This window comes from Natator depressus, chromosome 7 (assembly GCF_965152275.1).
Source record: "Natator depressus isolate rNatDep1 chromosome 7, rNatDep2.hap1, whole genome shotgun sequence".
Taxonomy (NCBI): domain Eukaryota; kingdom Metazoa; phylum Chordata; order Testudines; family Cheloniidae; genus Natator; species Natator depressus.
The window spans coordinates 46,675,305-46,694,329 of NC_134240.1; the positions used below are offsets into that span (position 1 = coordinate 46,675,305).

General features: G+C 48.6%; 1 protein-coding gene across 2 annotated transcripts; it reads right to left on the reverse strand.

The window, feature by feature from the left end:
• Positions 1 to 621: 621 nt before the first annotated feature.
• GLYCTK (glycerate kinase) lies at positions 622 to 18,616 on the reverse strand. 2 transcript variants are annotated; one of them, XM_074958326.1, is made up of 5 exons: positions 18,484 to 18,616; positions 10,063 to 10,485; positions 9,497 to 9,648; positions 6,214 to 6,389; positions 622 to 4,542 (listed from the first exon to the last, which is right to left on the reverse strand). In XM_074958326.1, the coding sequence occupies exons 2-5, from the start codon at positions 10,434 to 10,436 to the stop codon at positions 3,640 to 3,642; spliced, it is 1,605 nt and encodes a 534-aa protein (XP_074814427.1). In that variant the 5' UTR covers positions 10,437 to 10,485; positions 18,484 to 18,616; the 3' UTR covers positions 622 to 3,639. The 2 variants fall into 2 exon arrangements, with proteins under 2 accessions (XP_074814427.1, XP_074814426.1); XM_074958325.1 differs by lacking the exon at positions 18,484 to 18,616 and adding an exon at positions 13,489 to 13,553.
• Between the last annotated feature and the right edge of the window lie 409 nt (positions 18,617 to 19,025).

Sequence of the window (19,025 nt, forward strand, 5' to 3'; positions counted from 1 at the left end):
GTTCTGGCCTTAAAGTGTGGGTGTAACCCCAGACTTAATGAAAATGAGAATCCGGCCCAATGACTCCACATGCATGCTGGTGTGAGTAAAAGCAGGATCTGGCCTGGAGAGCAAGCTACTGTTGGAGTCTTCTGCTGCTGGTGAATGGCTTTAGAGCCATAGGGAGCTTTTTCCATCTTCCGCTTCCAGCTTTTATAATCTGAGTTATAACACAGGTAGCTGCAGTTCTGTGCTAAACAGTTAGGAGGAAGAAATCACATCTCTTTCCAGCTCTATGGCAGCAATGTTTGGAACCCAGGAGTGTGCACTATATTGATATTGATAATTGATATATTGATAATAGCACATGGCATTACAGGGCAGCATGGTGATGAAGCTCTTTCCTAAACTGAGGACATGCAAGCCCCTCACTGAGGTCAGCTCAGAGATGAAGCTTAGACTACACTGCTTGAAGAGTAAAAATGTTAATATAACCTCACCGTCCTTGACCAATGCCCCCCGTCCTACTTTTTCCTCATTAAAGCAAAAGGGAACAGTCGAAAAATCTTGTAGGGGAAAGGAAGCCAAGTGAATGAAGATGTGAAATGTGCTTCAAACAGCTGCATGCTTTCATCAGATCTTTTATCAGCCTTCCACCTCCACAAGATGAGCTCATTTTAATCATTAGTGAAACACTCCTGTTTAAAAAAGCAGGGCCGATGTGAGTGTCTTATTAACAGCTCAGGGACTTCCCTTGAGGAGTGAATGCCAGCCAAAGTTTTCAGAACTCGACTGCGACTGATTTCAGATCAGCATCTCCAAGGGCTCAAGCAATGCTTGGAGTTAAAAAAAAGACATTCTTTTTCCCGGGCTCTGAGTGCAAGGGAGGGAATATGGGGCTAGAGTCTCAGCTGGTGTAAATGAGAATCATTCCATTGATGTCAGAGGAGCTGTGTCAATCTACACCAGATGAGGATCTGGCCTCTAATGTTATTCCTTCCTGCTCTGAGGTTTGCCTCCCCGCTTTTTATTTTGCACAAATCCTCAAACATTTTTCTGTGCCGCTGACCACTCGCGTGATGCCATATGTTTCCGAGATCTCCTCTATAATACATCTGTATGCTGCTAAACGTACTAGCTACATCCGCACTGAACACACAGGCTGCTGAGCATTCCAAGGACCTTCAGGTAGAAATCACCTGGTCAACTGCAGAATGTACCAGGTACCTCCAGGCAGAAAGGCAATTGCGGCCCATAACTCATATACACTGGCTGCAGTGCTGAACATTTCAGATAGATCCGGATGGAGCACACCTACCCTGCTGCTAGATCTACCAGGCACAGCCTCCCTTGCACTGATGTCTATTAAATGATAATGGACAAGAACAGCAGAGCAGGTGCAGTAGAGTGCCAGCAACAAAATGGTTAAGGGCTAAATTTTGCACTCATGGTAGTTAACCCAACAACTCCAGAGTGACTCCAGATTTACACTGGTTGAACAAAGCGCAGGATTAGGTGCTAAGTAACTAACATGGCTGTCCAACCAATCGTCCTGACCCATAAACAAGCTCTTTGAACATATTCATTTTCCCTTTACGTTTATTCATGCTATTTGCACCGCAGTCATGCACAGGGACCCCAATCAGATCAGGGTCCCACTATGGCAGACACCACACACACAGGGAAATTCAAATGGCATTCTCCACTCCACTGAGAAACCTTCAAAAACCACACACACAAGCCAGAACAAACTTCCCTCCACAGTCTGCACCCTGACATTGTATTCATGCCTCCAAATTACCATATGTCATAGGTCTCTAGCACCTTCCAGCAGAGGGTTTCACAGCACTTTGCAACCACTTGCAAATTTAGCCTCACAAAACCCCTGGGATGTAGGTAAAGATGGTCACCCCCACGTTATAGAAGAATTTGAGCCTCAGAATGTTAGTGACTTGCCTAAGCTTATATCTGGGAGTGTTAGCAGAGCTGGGATAGGATCTAGCTTGTCTAGTTCCAAAATCTATGCCTTAACCACAAGATCACACATCAGAACATAGGATCTGCCAGACTGGATCAGACTCAAGATCCATATAGTCCAGGAACTTATCTCCGATAGTTACCAGTGCCCAGATGCCTCAGAGGAAGACACAAGAAACCCCTCAGTAAACATGTAGGTCCAATTCTAATCTCTATTGCATAGGGATTGACTTAAACCCAAAAAGCATGAGGTTTTATATCCCCTCCAAAAGTGTTATTAGCATTAACTATTCTTGTATATTCTTGTTATCCTTATAAATGTCCAGTCCCTCTTTGAATCTTGCTGAGCATGACTGTGCAATGACTTCACTGTTTACGGTATTAATAGGATGGTATACTTACGTTGCAAAGTTAGATCAGCCACACAGCACAGCTACATCTGTCTGCAAACCGTTTGCATCAAATGTGGCCGTTTAAATCAGGGCTGGAATTTCAAGCGAGCTCAGCTCCCATTTAGGCACCGCAATAAGCGGCCAGATCTTCATAAGAGACGAAGACATTGATTACTGAGCTCCTTAGAAAACCTGGCCCCAGATGTCACGCTGGGAACTGAGCTGAATATGACAAGACAGGATCTGAGTTTAATTGATGACAAAGCTGAAGTAGCTGGTGCTCCGCATTGTCCCAGAGGCTGGAGGGACCTGCTGTTTGACAGAGCAATAGCCCCAGCTGCTTTGCCCTTTGATCAGTGCAGCAACAGGGGTCAGGAGAGTTGGATTTACGGATTTTGTGGCCTTTTGTTCTATGGAGTTAGAGGAGTTAATCAGCACAACAGGGACTACTGACTTTACCCAGTAAAAAGGTCAATGACTCAGGCTGGAGGCTGTATTGCTTTCTGACCGGTTTGGTGGTAGCACCCCAAATGCTTGTAGCATACACACACATAATACAGCACGCTACCCCATGAAACATCAACCATGGGGCAGAAATGTCACCACACCAGGGCAGAGGAGGTTACATAGTGGGGGAGAAGCTCTCGTGTTCCGATGGTTTTTGCACCAGTGAATCTGAATCATGGTTCACACCGTTCCTCACTTCACATGATGTTAATGCCACAGCTCGGTGTGTTTTCGCCATGTATCCAAGACCAAAGGTTCAACCTACGCCATGTGCTCATCTCCGCTGAACTTGGAGTGCACTGGATTTAGGGTCCTATGGACTAGTCTAATATACCTTGTTAGCTTTGTATGGAATAAGAGTTACAACGGCAACCTAGAGATTCAGGCTGGGTGTCAGATGTCCAAAACCCCACTTGAACTCAAACTCCCTAAGACACCTTCATAAATCCCAGCCTTATTTGCCTGCCAGTCATCAGCCTTGCATTCCTGAATTCTTTGTAACCATAGCCAAAATGCAGTATGTTAGTGGCTCTTCAGCTGGAAGCCCCAATGCCCATAATGCTGGTGCTATCTTATCTTCCTCTGATCCTAATTAACAGATTGAACATGCTCACGGTCACCCACCCATATGCCTCACTAATGTAGCTTTTACAGCCATGATATTAGTGCCCTTGCCAGCTGTCCCTAATTTAAGCAGTCTGGATTTGTCCAGAACATTGCTACCCTCATTTTTCACCAATGCCTCTAATTAAAAACAACTGAGGAGTTCGTAGAGGTGCTCTCCTTATCTGTCTCTAGCCCTAATTAAAATAGCCTGGATGTCCATGACATTGGTGCCTGTTAAACCAGTCAGCAAAAGGTGATGTCCATTTTGGAACTTACTGAAGAATGTGTGGGAGTCATTGTTGCTCAGAAAGGTCTCCACGTCGAGACCTTCCTGAGCAGCCTTATCCACCAGCTCCTGGCTAGAGAAGGCACCAGCTGCCTCTGTTGGCCCATCTTGCCCATCAGTCCCACCACTGAGGAACAGGACTTCACATCTCCCAAGGAAGTAGCCAGCCCCAGTGGCCTTAGCTCGGTGTAACTCCAATGCCACCTGTAAGGCCAACTCCTGGTTCCTCCCACCCTTCCCATTTCCTCGAAGCTGGACAGTGGTTTCTCCACCAGCCAGCAGGCAAACTGATCTTTCAGACTCCAATCCTTGCAAAGCCTTCAAAGGATCCACAAGGTTCAAACCTGGGATCTCTAGCTCTGCTGCCAGCTTTAGAAGATCTCCTCTCACCTGGTCTCTTAGAGGACCTTCTCTAAGTCCAGCTGTGGTCAAGCAAACAAACTGAATCAGCTGGCTGTAGAGTTTGGCCACTCTACTGACTTCCCCACACACCGCTGCACTCAGAATCAGGGTCCAGTAGCCCAAATCCTCTGCCTGGCATTTGGCCTCCTCTAAAGCTAAACTGTTTGAGCCAATGACAACATTGTAGACGTGGGAATAGTCTTTCGGACCGCTGGGATCTGAGACGGAGCTGGACAGCACTGTTTCCACAGATCTGGGCAAGATGCTCAGCAGGTTGTATTTTGTCAGTATCTGAAGGCAGCCTTGAGCACTGGGGCAACTGTAGACAGTGGGGCCACTCGCAATAATGTCCACTGGGTTGCCAATGACATCAGAGAGGATGAGGCTTAGCACCTAGAAGCAGAAAGGATGACAGATAAATGCAGTGCCTGCAGCAGAGACTCACTGACATGCAAGAGTGATCAGACCAAGTTCTGCATTCAGTTACACTTTTGCAATCCAGCGGATCTCAATGGAGATGCATGGGTGCAAATGACGGCAAATTTGGCCCACTCTGTTTTAAGATAATGTAATAAGAGCTCTCAGGGCTCTAACCCATGGAATCAAAATGATATTTCATGTTGGACTATAATATAGGAAAGAGTAGGATGTTTTTATGTGACTCTTCTCAGGCTCCTAACCTGGTATAGATTGAATTGGAGCTCCACTGATAAAATACAGTGAGAAAGCCCAGAAGTAAAATACGAGGCCAGATCCTCTGCTAGCGTAAATCCACACAGCTCTGTGGACATCAAGGATGCTTTGCTGATTTACTTCAGTTGAGGCTCCAGCCCACTTACTCCAGACAAGTGGCCCCATCAGATAATGGTAATGCAGTAGTGAGGGAAAGGCTGCTATTGAACGAATAAGGAGTCTGAATTTCCTTCACACCACAACGCTGGTCTGTCCAGATTGTGGTGGGGAGTCAGCATTCTGCATGTGCACAGTAACTGGGGGCTGCAGTCATTAACATGGCCAGTGCTCTCATTTGAACCTGTGCACACATTCATTGGACAGTTTAAAGGGGACAACTTTGGCCCCAAATGTAGGTTTTGAAAAGATGAATGAAACCTAAATTCAATAGAAACATTTCCACTATTGTTCTGCTACCAAGTGACAATGGGCTTTTTTTTTAAAACAAAGAAAACTGCCCGGTGCTGCTTTCAACCCAAATATCATTGCAGCATTGTGCTAGAGAGCCAGAAAGTGAAACTGACTAGAAATGAAAAGGAAGCTGACCAGCCAATTTTCATTCCCTAAGCCACAAGAAATGCTGAGAGTGACCAGATTGCACAGTGAAAAAACAAAACACAACACAAACTGTGTTAACAATCTCATGTGCTATTGAAAAAGGTAAGTAATGATTTTTTTTAATTTGTTTTTGTAAATATGGACCAAATTTTTGAACCCTATAGTTGATTCCTAACTGCATATTCAGGCAGCTAAATAGAAGCAGTGTGATTACCACAGATGCTGATTCCCACTGGCTTCACTGGGAGCTGAAATCATCTGAACCAGTGGTTCTCAACCTTTCCAGACCACTGTACCCCTTTCACAAGTCTGACTTTTGTTGCATACCCCCAAGTTTCTCCTCACTTAAAAGCTACTTGCTTACACAATCAGATATAAAAGTGTAACAGCACAGTATTACTGAAAAATTGCAGACTCTCTCATTTTTAATCACATAATTATAAAATAAATTAATTGGAATATAAATATTGTGCTTAGATTTCAGTGTATAGTATATGGAGCAGTACAAACAAGTCATTGTCTGTATGAAATTTTAGTTTGTACTGATTTCACTAGTGCTTTTTATGTAGCCTGTTGTACAGCTAGGCAAATATCTAGATGGGTTGATGTACCCCTTGGAAGACCTCTGCGCACCCCTGGTTGAGAACCACTGATCTAATCATCAGGTCATTTCTAGTGAGGTCTGTTTTGGCCATGACTTTTAATCTTATGGTGTCTCTTTAAAACTGCCTTAGAGCAGAAGCTATGGGCAAGTGAGAAGTCTCCCACACTCACCTGTGCAGGGTATGCAGCACGGGCCAACCCTCCACCCTTCAACAAGGAAAGGGCCTTCCGGATGGTGTTGAGCTCCTGTATGGTAGCTCCTCTGGAAGCCAGAAGCTTGGTGACCTTCTCTTTCTCTTCCAAGAGGATCGGAGGAGTAGGAGCAGGCAGTAGGGCCGATCCGCCTCCTATAATGCAGGAGAAACTGCAGTGAGTGAATGCACGTGTGTAGCAGGGTGGGAGGAACCCCCCCCAGCATTCAAAGGCTGGCCTCCCCCAGACAAGGGGCTAAGCGAAGGCATCCTACAGCTGGAGTTTTCCTTCTTCTCTTCCCTCAGCATTTTGTCGTAAGGGAATTTAGTGCTGGTGAAAGGTGCCAGACTAACAGCCCTGGAGACTGATGTCTTCTCTTTCTCCACAGAGCAGGCTGGATCTCTATGGCAGTCAGTTTCACCTGTGCTCAGTAAGCTCATTCACAATGGTGCCTGCATTTTATACCTACTTTACCTGGCATAAATGAGAATGCAGGGTGCAAGGCGGGACAGAATCAGGCCCAGGTGCTATTGTTCTCACTACACTTCCCTGCGAACGTGCCTCAAATCTGACTTCAGTGACCGCTTGTCTGAGAGAGAGGGGACTGCAGACTCCATGGCTCACTCAGTGTTTAGCTGCAGGGAAAGAGAGACACTTCTGGCTTCATCGTTTCACTGACCTCATTCATAATGAGCAGTGTTTAAAAAAATATAGCAATGTCTAAACCTAAATATAGAACTGCACTACAGCAAAAAGCTTATTGAGAGAGAGAGAAGGAGGGAGAGTCACAGAGGAAACAAAAATCAGGCTGGATACTATAGTGATGGGTGCATTAGTGATCTGATTAATGGGAGTGGCAGAGCACGGCTGACGGCATGACTGGGCCCTTGAAATGCAGTGAAAAAGGAGGGGGAAAGAGAGCTAAATGGGGAAAATAGAGGGTGAGTATGTATAGAAGTGTATCAGAAAACTACCATAGAAGGGCAAAGCCTGCTCTGAGGTTTGAGAAAAAGCACCATCAATAAAATATGACGAACAAGAAAAACAAATGAAACTGCCTGAGTTTCAGGCAATCAGTAGGGATCTGACTGAGAGGCAGAAGCAGCCAGAGGGGCCTGCGTGGAGGTATGCATGCTTTGGGAGCTGCTGCCGACAGCAAATCTTGGGATGGCTGACTTAGGGGCCTAGGAGTCTCTTGAAAATATCAGTAGCCAGAGGACAAGAGGAAACTCAAGGGAATTCCCACCAGACATGATTCAAATCCAATTATATCCGTGTCTGGATAATCCTGCAAAATTCTCTCTGAACCATGGCAGAATAAACTGCAGCCAGCTGAGCATCTCGATTGAGACCTTACTCAGCTGAGGAGCACAATCAAGAACCCCACAAAATCCCTAAAGAGCAGCTCCAAGTGCAAGACTGGAGACACCTACTCACAGGGGCATGTATATAGCTGGATATCCACCCAATTAAATAAACCCCACAAGTGCACTGCCGCATTGCTTATGCACTCAAAGCAGAGCACATTCCTTCATTGTGTGCCCCGCTATCTAGGAATGGGGGAATAAGGCACTAAAGGGGCAATCGCTCCTGGAGAAGCCTGTGAGTTTCAAATGTATGTGCTTAGGGGCTGATCCTACAAGGTGCGGAGCACCTCTTACTTGGCACTGAGTGACTCCTTTTGATTTGGGGGTGGTGTGCGTGAGAATGCAGAGCACCTCAGCCGTGCTATCTGGCCCCTTGCAGGATCAGCCCCTCAGTGACTCCGAGTCTCAGACAGGGCCTCATTTTTCCAACTTGGGTACCTAAGTTAATCCCCCATGACAACCCACACACTGATGCCCAAACACCTGCACCTCCTGTACCTGCTGTTCTGAGCTCTGCTGCCATAGCCCAGTGGCTCAACCTTTCCAGACTACTGTACCCCTTTCAGGAGTCTGATTTGTCTTGCGTACCCCCAAGTTTTACCTCACTTAAAACTACTTGCTTACAAAATCAGACATAAAAATGCAAGTGTCACAGCACAATATTACTGAAAAACTGCAACTCTCATTTTTACCATATAACTATAAAATAAAAATATAAATACTGTACTTACATTTCAGTGTATAGTATATAGAGCAGTATAAACATTGTCTGCATGAAATTTTAGTTTGTACTGACATTGCTAGTGCTTTTAACATAGCTTGTTGTAAAACTAGACAAGTATCTAGATGAGTTGATGTACCCCTGGGAAGACCTGTGTACTCCCCGGGATACACGTACCCCTGGTTGAGAACCCCTGCCCTAGCCTACGTGCCCAGATTTAAGCACGGGGTACCTCCCATTCTGAGGGAAGAAAGCATCTACATGGCTGTGTGGTCAGATGACCCAGGAGAGTCTGTCTTTACAAACACAAACATGGAAATACAAGACACTGGTTACACTGACTTCATGGTGTCAAACCAATGTAACTCAGAGCAGACTCGGGCCCCAGGACCCAGACCTCCATACAGCTCAGGATGCCTCTCCTCAGTGCTTTGCCTTGGGATGGGCTTATATTTGCAGAGCAGCGCTTTCTAATTGCCTGGCACCACCACATGGCAAAATGGTGCCTTGCTGCTTCAAACTGCAAGCACTGTGGATTGATATTGCTGGCAGGACAGCAGCGAACCACAGGGCAAGGCCTGTGGGACGAGGGAGAGAAACAGCAACACAACTGGCTGGCCCAAATACTTGGTGTGCCAACACTCTAATGAATAATATAGCATCTCCCATCCCAGAGCGCATCCGACTCTTCACACACAGTCCTGCTGGAATGCAGCCACCTCTTACGTGGGAGGGCACAAAGCAACAGCCGGTGGAGGAGGGAGATTCTAGACCAAGGAATCAATAGTGTATTCTTGTGACAAGTTCCTCTGAGAGGTCTGACTGGGAGAGAAGTGTGTCTGCCCGGGGCCCAAGCTGCTGCCAACTCACAGCTGCTGCCAGAAGACCAGGTACTGAAATGTGAACGCATGCAGTGAGCTGCCACCGGTGTGGGAGTCACATTAGGAACAGCTCTGACCCACTTTATGCCTCTCCTCATCTTCTTTTGCAACAGGCAACTTGACCTAGTTTGCCAGGCATGATTCTGGATCTGTCTCCTGCATGCACGAGGAAAGGCAGAAGCCAGGCTAGAGAAGAGATAAAGGGAGGAAAGATGGGGCAGGAGAAGGGAGGGCAACAACTGACGGCAGTTCCACAAGAACTCACTCCCCGCTCCTGGGATTCCAGACATTACCTGAGATCAGCACAAGGAGGAGGTCATCAGCTGTCAGCCCTTCAGCTAGCTCCCGAATCACGCTGGCTGCCCTCAAAGCCTCTCTGTCAGGGAGGTTGTGCTTAGCTCCTTCTATGATCTGGATCCTGCTGTGAGGCTTCAGCAGCATCTCCCTGCATGGGTCAGAAAGGTGATCAGGCCACTGAAACTTACACCTATCCACAGCCCACCTGGCAGCCCCACTCCCACAACAGGGATTCGGGGGACAAGGTTCCTTTGCTGATCCTGGTCTCTCCCCCATGGGGCCGGGTACACTATGGGGGCAGCATACACAGCCCCAAGGACAGATCCGATGGCCCACGAAGGGGGATGGAGACCAGTCAAGGCTGAGCTATGAGTCTTGATCCTATGGTCAAGGGTTAAAGTTGGGACAGGTGGAGAGGATCCAAGAGGGATTCAGCAGTGACCCCAAGGGGAAAATATATGGCAGGCAGACATTTCTGCAGGAGCCTAGGTCTTTGTGCTTGCCTGTCCCCAACCCTTCTCTACACCCTCCCACCGGACTATCCGGGCACTAGCAGTCTTACTCCATTCCCGCCTGCTGCAGACATGCCCGGATGCCGTGGGGGACGCTGACAACCCCCTGAATTAGGTGGTCCCCAAGGATCTCCTCTGCAGCAGCTGCCATTCCCAGCACAGCTTTCCCAAAGCCCACCAGATACAGGTTCCTCCTCACAGGGAAAGCCCTGTCCCTCACGACCAGCCTGGGGCATCCGTCTGTTTTGAGCGCCATGGCCCTTCTCAGCATGGGGGCCGGCAGGACGACACCCACGGCGCTGCGGAAGAGGTGCAGCCCGTGCTCCCAGAGGGACATACTGCGCGGGTGAGATGCTTGGCCCTGACAGGCTGGGATCATGCAGGCTCTACGGATGTTGGGCAGGGCCTTGAGAGCTGAGGTCATGTCTGGCCCACGCTGTCTCTTAGCAGTTGGTCAGCCAGCCATATCCAACCTGTAACAAGGGGAAGGAATGGTTAACTACTCAGCCAGCAAGATGTGGGCTTTTGATTGGAAAGTGGCGAGCTAGCAAGCTGTGAACCCAATACAGGACTCAGCCTTGCTCATGCAAAACTCCCACAGAAGCCAATGAGTGTTTGCCTGGAGTAGGAGCTAAGAAAGAAGCTCTGGATTTGGCCCATAGTATGGAAATCTGGCTTCCCAGCACAGTTAAATCCATTATGCTACCCACATCTGCAGTGCACATCCTTCCCCTGTAGTCTGAGACAGCACGATAGCGGTTATATTTCCTTTATTTTCAGACTTCTGCCACTTGGGAGGTTCACAGTCAGACAACCGGATGGCAGCTCCCCTCATCCCCTTGATGTTTCTTACAACCCCATCAAACCCCTGCAAGGGCTGAACATCTGCTGGCTAACTTCAGGTTCATTGTAGATTTCACAGACTGCCCATTACTTTGACTCACTCATTTCTTAATGACTTCCCAACAACAGAGGCTGTTCTCTACCCTTCAGGGGGAAGATTCAGATAGACCATAGCCTCCAGCCCAGCTTTTAGCTAGGGTGAAGCCCCTCATCACTGTGGTATCCCAAAGCTCATCTAAGATCATTCACTGTTAGTTACTCATTTCCCTCCCATAGTTTCTGCTGGAGCCTATGGTAAAATAACAGGCTCAGCATCTTTGTGGCTGTTTGAACTCCTAGATGATGGTTATGTCAGAAGATGCCAGTCATGGGGGTTTTCACAATAAAAAGCAAATCAACTGAAGACAGAAAAATGCTCCAATTTCTTGGCTTTATTAATGGCACATCATTCTTTAAAATCATGTTCAGACACCAGACAGGCTTCTATGCTTACAGAGCCAAATCCTGCGCTCCTCCTCCAGGCAAAACTCCCGGCCGGTTCAGTGTAAAGACGGTAGGCTTTGGTCTACTATAAACATTTGGGTCACATTCAGTAACAGTCAAGTTGGGAAGGAGACTCCATCTCATCAGCACAGGGGTATTAAGCCCAATAACTTGTATGCTTGACTAGAGAAGATCTTCCAGACAGCCAGTCTTGATTTGAAGACATCAGGAGATGGAGAATCCCACAACTTCCCTTGGTAGCTTGTTAACTCACTGTTACAAATGTGTGCCTAATTTTTAATATGAATTTTTCTGGCTTCAGCTTCCTACCATGGGTTCTTCTGTTCTTGTGCCTTTCTCTGCTAGATTAAAGAGCTTTTAGTACCTGGTATTTTCTCCCTGGAAAGGTACTTTGACACCTCTGATAAACTAAACAGACTGATCTACTTAAACTGGCTTTTGTAGGCCTTGCTGGAGCCCAAGGCATAACTAGCAGTGTGAACCAAAGGCTGTAAACCAAAGCAGGCTTGGCCTTGGCAGAATAGTAACACACCAGGTATTGGCTAACCAAGTAAACACATTCCTGACCAGAGAGGATGGTACAAGAACACCCAGAATTCTCAAGTACCTACGTAAACCAATTCCTAAGAGACTTTGCAGGCACACACCAAAACCCCCATAAGATAAGGTGGGGATGACCGGATAACAGAGGAGGAGGTTTTGTTCGAATTAGCAGGTACAAGGTGTAAGGGTGGTAACTAACATCATCTGGAGCGATGTTTGTTTGGATCGAGGTATAAAAGGAGAAGTTATAGGAGGGGCAGCTTTGTGTTGGCCGAGGGGACAGAATCCTGGTGTCCTGACTGAGTCTTTACTTTGTCACAGGCATACATGAGTCAGTGTCCCTGTGACCCGTTAGACAGGGCACAAGTACTGCGCTTTGCTGACAATAAACCTGGCCGAGTGCCTCCGCCACCAAACCAAGCCTGTGGTCTTTCTTTGCAAACATCAAGGTCTGCTGAATGAACACGCTGCACGGTCTGCTAGCGCAGCTGTCATCGGAGCTCGAAGAACAGCACCGAGCAGCCATATCAACTCTCTGCAGCTGCGTGTGTCTGACAAACACCAGAGGGCCCCTGTAACGTCAGTACACTGAGGAAGTTAGAGAGTACCCTGTTTCACGCATAACCTATTTATTTATATGCCACCCCCCTCCCCCATCTTCACAGCAGCTACGCACCTCACACTCATTAATTAATGTAACCTCATAACATCCCCGTGAGGCAAGGAAGTGCTATTATCTCCATTTTACACATGGGAAACTGAGGCAGGGAGTAGCTAAGTGACTTTCCCAGGGTCACAAACGGAGTCTGTGGCAAAGCTGGGAAATAAGCCCAGCTCTGCTGGGTGGGAGCACTCTGAGACTTTCACTGGACTGTGGCAGTGGTCACATGGCAAGTTGCTGCGCAGCACACTCGTGTGCTGTAGAGTCACACCGCAGCTTGCCACGGAAGTAACGTGGTGTGCGAACAAGAGCCCAGAAATAACAATGGCCCACTAAACAGGGAAAGTAACAGGCAGAGTTCTTCCAGACAGCATCAGCCTGACTACACTCAGGGGCAGATCCCACGCAGGAAATGGCCACCCTATTTTGTGAGATGGTCTCTATTTAGGGGGAACAAAAAAAAAAGGACAATTTATTCCCCAACACAATAAAGAGTGGGGCGTGAGCAGCTGGAGGGAAAATTCACGGGCGGCCCAGATAAACAAAACCAGAAAACCCAGCCACATCTCTGGCCAAATTCCCTTCATGCAGTTTAGCAATTAGTAAACCCCAAACAATGGACACATGGCAGTTCTTCTGTCTCAAGCAGGCCCTGTTCTGGGTTCCAGCTGGCAAAACTCTTGTCTCTGCCTCTCGCGAGAGTAGCTCAGCCTTTTGAGGATCTGAGCCCAGCCAGGCTTAGCGACACTTGGCTGCCTCGACATAGGGAGCCTCTCCCTGCAGGGAATTCACCCAGGAAAACCACATCACTGTCTGATTCAGAGCTGGGCCATCACTGGGACGAGAGGTGGCAAGGCTGAGGTACCCTGCTGGAGGCACCGAATGACTTGTACACCCTGTCACAGGGGATGAGGGTTAAAATTACCTTCCAGTTGCGTCTTCCTCCAGAGCATGCACATGTGAATGCTCTTCCAGGAGAGCTCAAGAGTCCAGAGGTCTCTTTATCAAAACACTCCCACAAGGTAGCAAGGGTTTAATAATTAAGAGAATGAGGCCCTCCTAAAGCACCTCTGAGCTCAGATCGGTGCAGGGCCTCTTTCTGCCACTGAGGAGCTCAAACCCAGAGGCCCCATTAAGAGCCTCCAAACCCACAGGCTCTTTGATAGTCGAAGCAGCCTGTCTGTGCATGCTGATCGAACCCCACAGTGGAACAAGGGCTTGAGAGAAATAACAAGGATTTGCTCGTGCTGAGGGCGACAGCATTTCAAAGTGAAATAACAAGGGTGGAGGGAAGAGGGCCTAAAGGAGCTCACTTGGTGGGAAAAGGGGGACTCGACCCAAGGTTGCCCTGACCACTGGGCTACAGGGTCATCCCCACACTCACTCTCCCCAGCCCAATGACTGTTCAAGTTAGTGGCAGAGTTGTGAACCCAAGCCTCTCCAGTCTCATTTAGCCTTAGACTCTCCTGTTCCTAGTGGCACCTGTGACAACCCATTTTCCCCACTACCGTCTGAGTCTGTCGTACGTAGTCTCCATGAAAGCAGCATCCTTTCCGATTGTCCTTCGACAGGTCATTCTTTATCCTCTGTGCCTCCTCATGGAATCCAACCTAAGATCTAGGCTAACACTCGAACCACTGGACCATCCTTCCTCCTTGTCAATGAGCCGTTTTCAGTTACAAGATTAAAACATGCACAGAGTCACATCTTAACACCCTTCATAGAAATGTTCGATTCTTTACTCAACGTCTGAACTCCACTCAACAGCACATCTATTTCAGAGTTAGGCCAGCAAAAAAAGGGAGCTTAAATGCTGCCATTCAGGGCACCATCAGGAACTTTGGGTCTGGAAATGACTTAGCTGCTTGAGCTAGCCAATGCCTAGCATAAGGGAAGTTACGCCATCGCACATCTGGTTTTTCTTCTCTCCACCTGCTGGTTGGGGAAATAAACTCATGCATCTGGGCTGATGGAGAGGATGTTGGAGAAGATGGTGATTTATACTAAAGATGTTATTCTCACATCATTTTAAGAGCGCTCCAATATTAATTTTTCTTGTCCCCTTTTTGGTTCTTTATTCTACATTAGAGCCATGATAGCCTCAGTGGAAATGATCGAGCCACATTCTGCCATGGCCCAGACCTTGCACTCTCCTCAGTCCCCACTGCCTAGCACGGGGGAGGGCAAACTTTTTGGCCCGAGGGCCACATCGGGGTGGGGAAATTGTATGCAGGGCAGGGGATTGGGGTGCGGGAGAACGTGTGGGGTGTGGGCGGGGACTCAGGGCAAGGAGTTGAGGTCCAGGAGGGGGTGCAGAGTATGAGAAGGGGCTCAAGGCAGGGGGCTGGAGTGCAGGATGGGAGCAGAAGGGGTTTTGGGGGTTCAGGGCAGGGGGTTGGGGTGCAGGGTGCACGAGTGGTTCAGGCTCCAGCCCGGCACCGCTTACCTCAAGCGGCTCCGGGGTAGCAGCGATGAGTAAAGGGGCTAAGGCAAGCTCCCTGCCCTCTGCCCCCCGACCCTCCAGAGGCCGCAGGGACATGGTACCAGCCACTTCCAGGAGCGGCGCAGGGCCAGGGCAGGCAAGGAACCTGCCTTAGCCCCGCTGCACCATGGGGCTGGCAATCCCATGGGCCAGACAGAAAACCCTGATGGGCTGGGTCCAGCCCGCAGGCCATAGTTTGCCCTCCCCTGGCCTAGCAGAACGTTTGGTTTGGGATGCATCCTTTCAGAAAGTTGTCCAAGAGTCTATATTAAACTTTGGAGGAAAACAATCCTGAGAACTGCCTGTTCTGAGTGAGGATTGAAGGAGGATTGCGAGGGGTTTAGATTAATCCCCTTTAAATGAAAACTTCCTGAGCTTCCATTAATGAATGATGTCTCCAATCTACATATTAATTTGCATAAGTTAACATTATAAAATCTAGCGCTCGCTCTTAATAAAGCTCCTCAATCTGCAGCTGCCCACCAGCTTCAAGTTCCACAATTAACTCTCTCAACACAAGACACCAAAAACCTCAGCTCCCAACTTTCATCGTCTAGGGAAGGGACTTGGCAATGATAAATGACAGGCAAAAGACGGTTTCTGATAACTTAGGTAACAACTAGGAATTGGAATCAAACCAAACTTTGGGGGGGAGGGAGAGCTTAGTGGTTTGAGCATTGGCCTGCTAAACCCAGGGTTGTGAGTTCAATCCCTGAGGGGGCCATTTAGGGATGTGGGGCAAAAATCGGGGATTGGTCCTGCTTTGAGCAGGGGGTTGGACTAGATGACCTCCTGAGGTCCCTTCCAATCCTGATATTCTGTGATTTGCAAGCAAAGAGCCAGATTCAGGTGAATGGGTCCAGCAGTCAGGTATCAGGGCGAGGAGCATAATCTAAGGGCAGGTCTACACTTAAAACACATTGATGCAGCCACATTGCAGTAGCATTTTAATGAAAATGCTCTAAACCAGGAGTTCTCAACCTGGGGTACACGTACCTCTGGGGGTTCTCAGGGGTCTTCCAGGGGGTATATTAACTCATCTAGATATTTGCCTAGCTTTACAACAGGCTACATGAAAAGCACTAGCAAAGTCAGTAGAAACTAAAATTTCATACAGACAATGACTTGTTTACATTGCTCAATATAGCTTTTGCTACAGTCTCCCACAGTATTCTTGCCAGCAAGTTAAAGAAGTATGGGCTGGATGAATGGACTATAAGGTGGACAGAAAGCTGGCTAGATTGTCGGGCTCAACGGGTAGTGATCAATGGCTCTATGTCTAGTTGGCAGCCAGTATCAAGCAGAGTGCCCCAAGGGTCGGTCCTGGGGCCGGTTTTGTTCAATATCTTTATTAATGATCCGGAGGATGGTGTGGACTGCACCCTCAGCAAGTTTGCAGATGACACTAAACTGGGAAGAGTGGTAGATGCACTAGAGGGTAGCGTTAGGATACAGAGGGACCTAGACAAATTAGAGGATTGGGCCAAAAGAAATCTGATGAGTTCAACAAGGACAAGTGCAGAGTCCTGCACTTAGGACGCAAGAATCCCATGCACTGCTACAGACTAGGGACCGAGTGACTAGGCAGCAGTTCTGCAGAAAAGGACCTAGGGGTTACAGTGGACGAGAAGCTAGATATGAGTCAACAGTGTGCCCTTGTTGCCAAGAAGGCTAACGGCATTTTGGGCTGTATAAGTAGGGGCATTGCCAGCAGATCGAGGGACGTGATCGTCCCCCTCTATTCGGCATTAGTGAGGCCTCATCTGGAGTACTGTGTCCAGTTTCGGGCCCCACACTATAAGAAGGATGTGGAAAAAATTGGAAAGAGTCCAGCGGAGGGCAACAAAAATGATTAGGGGGCTGGAGCACATGATTTATGAGGAGAGGCTGAGGGAACTGGGATTATTTAGTCTGCAGAAGAGAAGAATGAGGGTGGATTTGATAGCTGCTTTCAACTACCTGAAAGGGGGTTCCAAAGAGGATGGGTCTCGACTGTCCTCAGTAGTACCAGATGATAGAACAAGGAGTAACGGTCTCAAGTTGCTGTGGGGGAGGTTTAGGTTGGATATTAGGAAAAACTTTTTCACTAGGAGGCTGGTGAAGCACTGGAATGGGTTACCTAGGGAGGTGGTGGAATCTCCTTCCTTAGAGGTTTTTAAGGTCAGGCTTGACAAAGCCCTGGCTGGGATGATTTAGTTGGGGATTAGGTCCTGCTTTGAGCAGCGGGTTGGGCTAGATGACCTCCTGAGGTCCCTTCCAACCCTGATATTCTATGCTATACACTGAATTGTAAGTGCAATATTTAGATTCCAATTGATTTATTTTATGATTACATGGTAAAAAATGAGAGTCAGCAATTGTTCAGTAACAGTGTGCTGTGACACTTTTGTATTTTTATGTCTGATTTCACAAGCAAGTAGTTTTTAAGTGACGTAAAACTAGGGGGTATACAAAACAAATCGAACTCCTGAAAGAGGTACAGTAGTCTGGAACAGTTGAGAGCCATTGCTCTAAAACGATGAGAGAGAGCACGTCTCCCGTCAATTTAGTTAATCCACCTACACGAGAAACAGTAGCTACATCGGTAGGAGAAGCTCTCACACCAACATAACGCTGTCTACACAGGTGCTTAGATCAGTATAACTACGTCACTCAGAGGTGTGAATAATCCACACCCCTGACTGACGTAGTTATACCGAAGTAATTTGGTAGTGTAGACCAGGACTAAGTATTAGATAGCTAGGTTCACAGACAGTAATCTGAGTCTGAGGGAGTGTGAAGTGGTGTAATTTACATGCTGGGAGACTGGACAGCACTGTAAGAATGCATAAATTAAAGTAGAGGGTGGTCAAATTTAATTTAGAGCTCCCTACGCACTTTTGCTACTCCCCTTTCTTTTTGGGGCATAAAATACACTTCCCGCTGTGACAGGTTTCAGAGGGGTAGCTGTGTTAGTCTGTATCAGCAAAAAAACCCGAGGAGTCCTCGTGGCACCTTAGAGGCCAACAAAAGCGATGAAGTGGGTTCTAGCCCACGAAAGCTTAGGCCCAAATAAATGGGTTCGTCTCTAAAGTGCCACAAGGACTCCTCGGTTTTTTCCTCCTCCCACTGAAGCCATGGGCCAGCCGTGTACCCTTCCTCCCTGGCCAGCACTACCGAGCCGTTCTAAGTGACTTCCCAGGAAGCCGGCAGCACCGGGCCCAGTACCGACACCAGCACCACTGGGACCAGCACTGGAGTCTATACTGGAACCGGCGTCCCCCGCACGGCTCCCTTGTTACGGCGGCCTGGCGGGCCCGGCAGCCTGAGCCTCTGGCCCCCTGCTGGGCCTCAGTCTGTAAGGCCGGGGCGAGGGGGGGCCGGCGGAGACCCGCCCCCGCGGACCAGGGCGACCCGCTTGGCAGAGAGACTAACCCAGTGCCCCGGGCTACTTCCTACCAGCGTCTGGGCGGGGCCCCACAGCGGCCCGGGCTTGGCCAATCGGGCGCCTCCGCGCCCGGGCGGAGCAGGACCCCCAGCGCAGGGAGGCGAAAGCTGGCGGCGGCCGCGCGCGCACCGGAGCAGGCACCTCCCCCCCGCCTGCGGAAGTGAGCGAGGCTCCCCCCTGGTCCCCTCCCTCCAGGCCTGCCATTGGCTGCGGGCGAAAGGGGGCGGAGCTAGCTGGGCCTGGAGGCTGTGTTTAACCTTTCCGGTGCTGGGTGGCTGGCGGCGGTCCCAGGACCTGTCCCGGTAAGATCCCACCATTGGTGACAGTACAGACCCAGTACGGGTCCTAGTACTGGTCCCACTACACCCCAGTACTGGTCCAAAAAGAAACCCCAATAATGGTTCCAGTACTGGTCCCAGCAAGTCCCCACTACTGGTTCAGTATATACCCCAGCACTGGATCCAGTACTGGTCCTAGTAAGACCCCAGTACTTGCCCCATTACTGGAACCAGTATAGACCCCAATACTGCTCCCAGTAAGATCTGAACACTAG

Coding starts and splice junctions, on each gene's coding strand:
- GLYCTK (XM_074958326.1), bottom strand. CDS start 10,436: ATGACCTCAGCTCTCAAGGCCCTGCCCAACATCCGTAGAGCCTGCATG. Junction 6,390..9,496: donor CCTCCTTGTGCTGATCTCAG/GTAATGTCTGGA, acceptor CCTGCATTATAG/GAGGCGGATCGGCCCTACTG. Junction 4,543..6,213: donor GTGCTGCATACCCTGCACAG/GTGAGTGTGGGA, acceptor TTCTGCTTCTAG/GTGCTAAGCCTCATCCTCTC.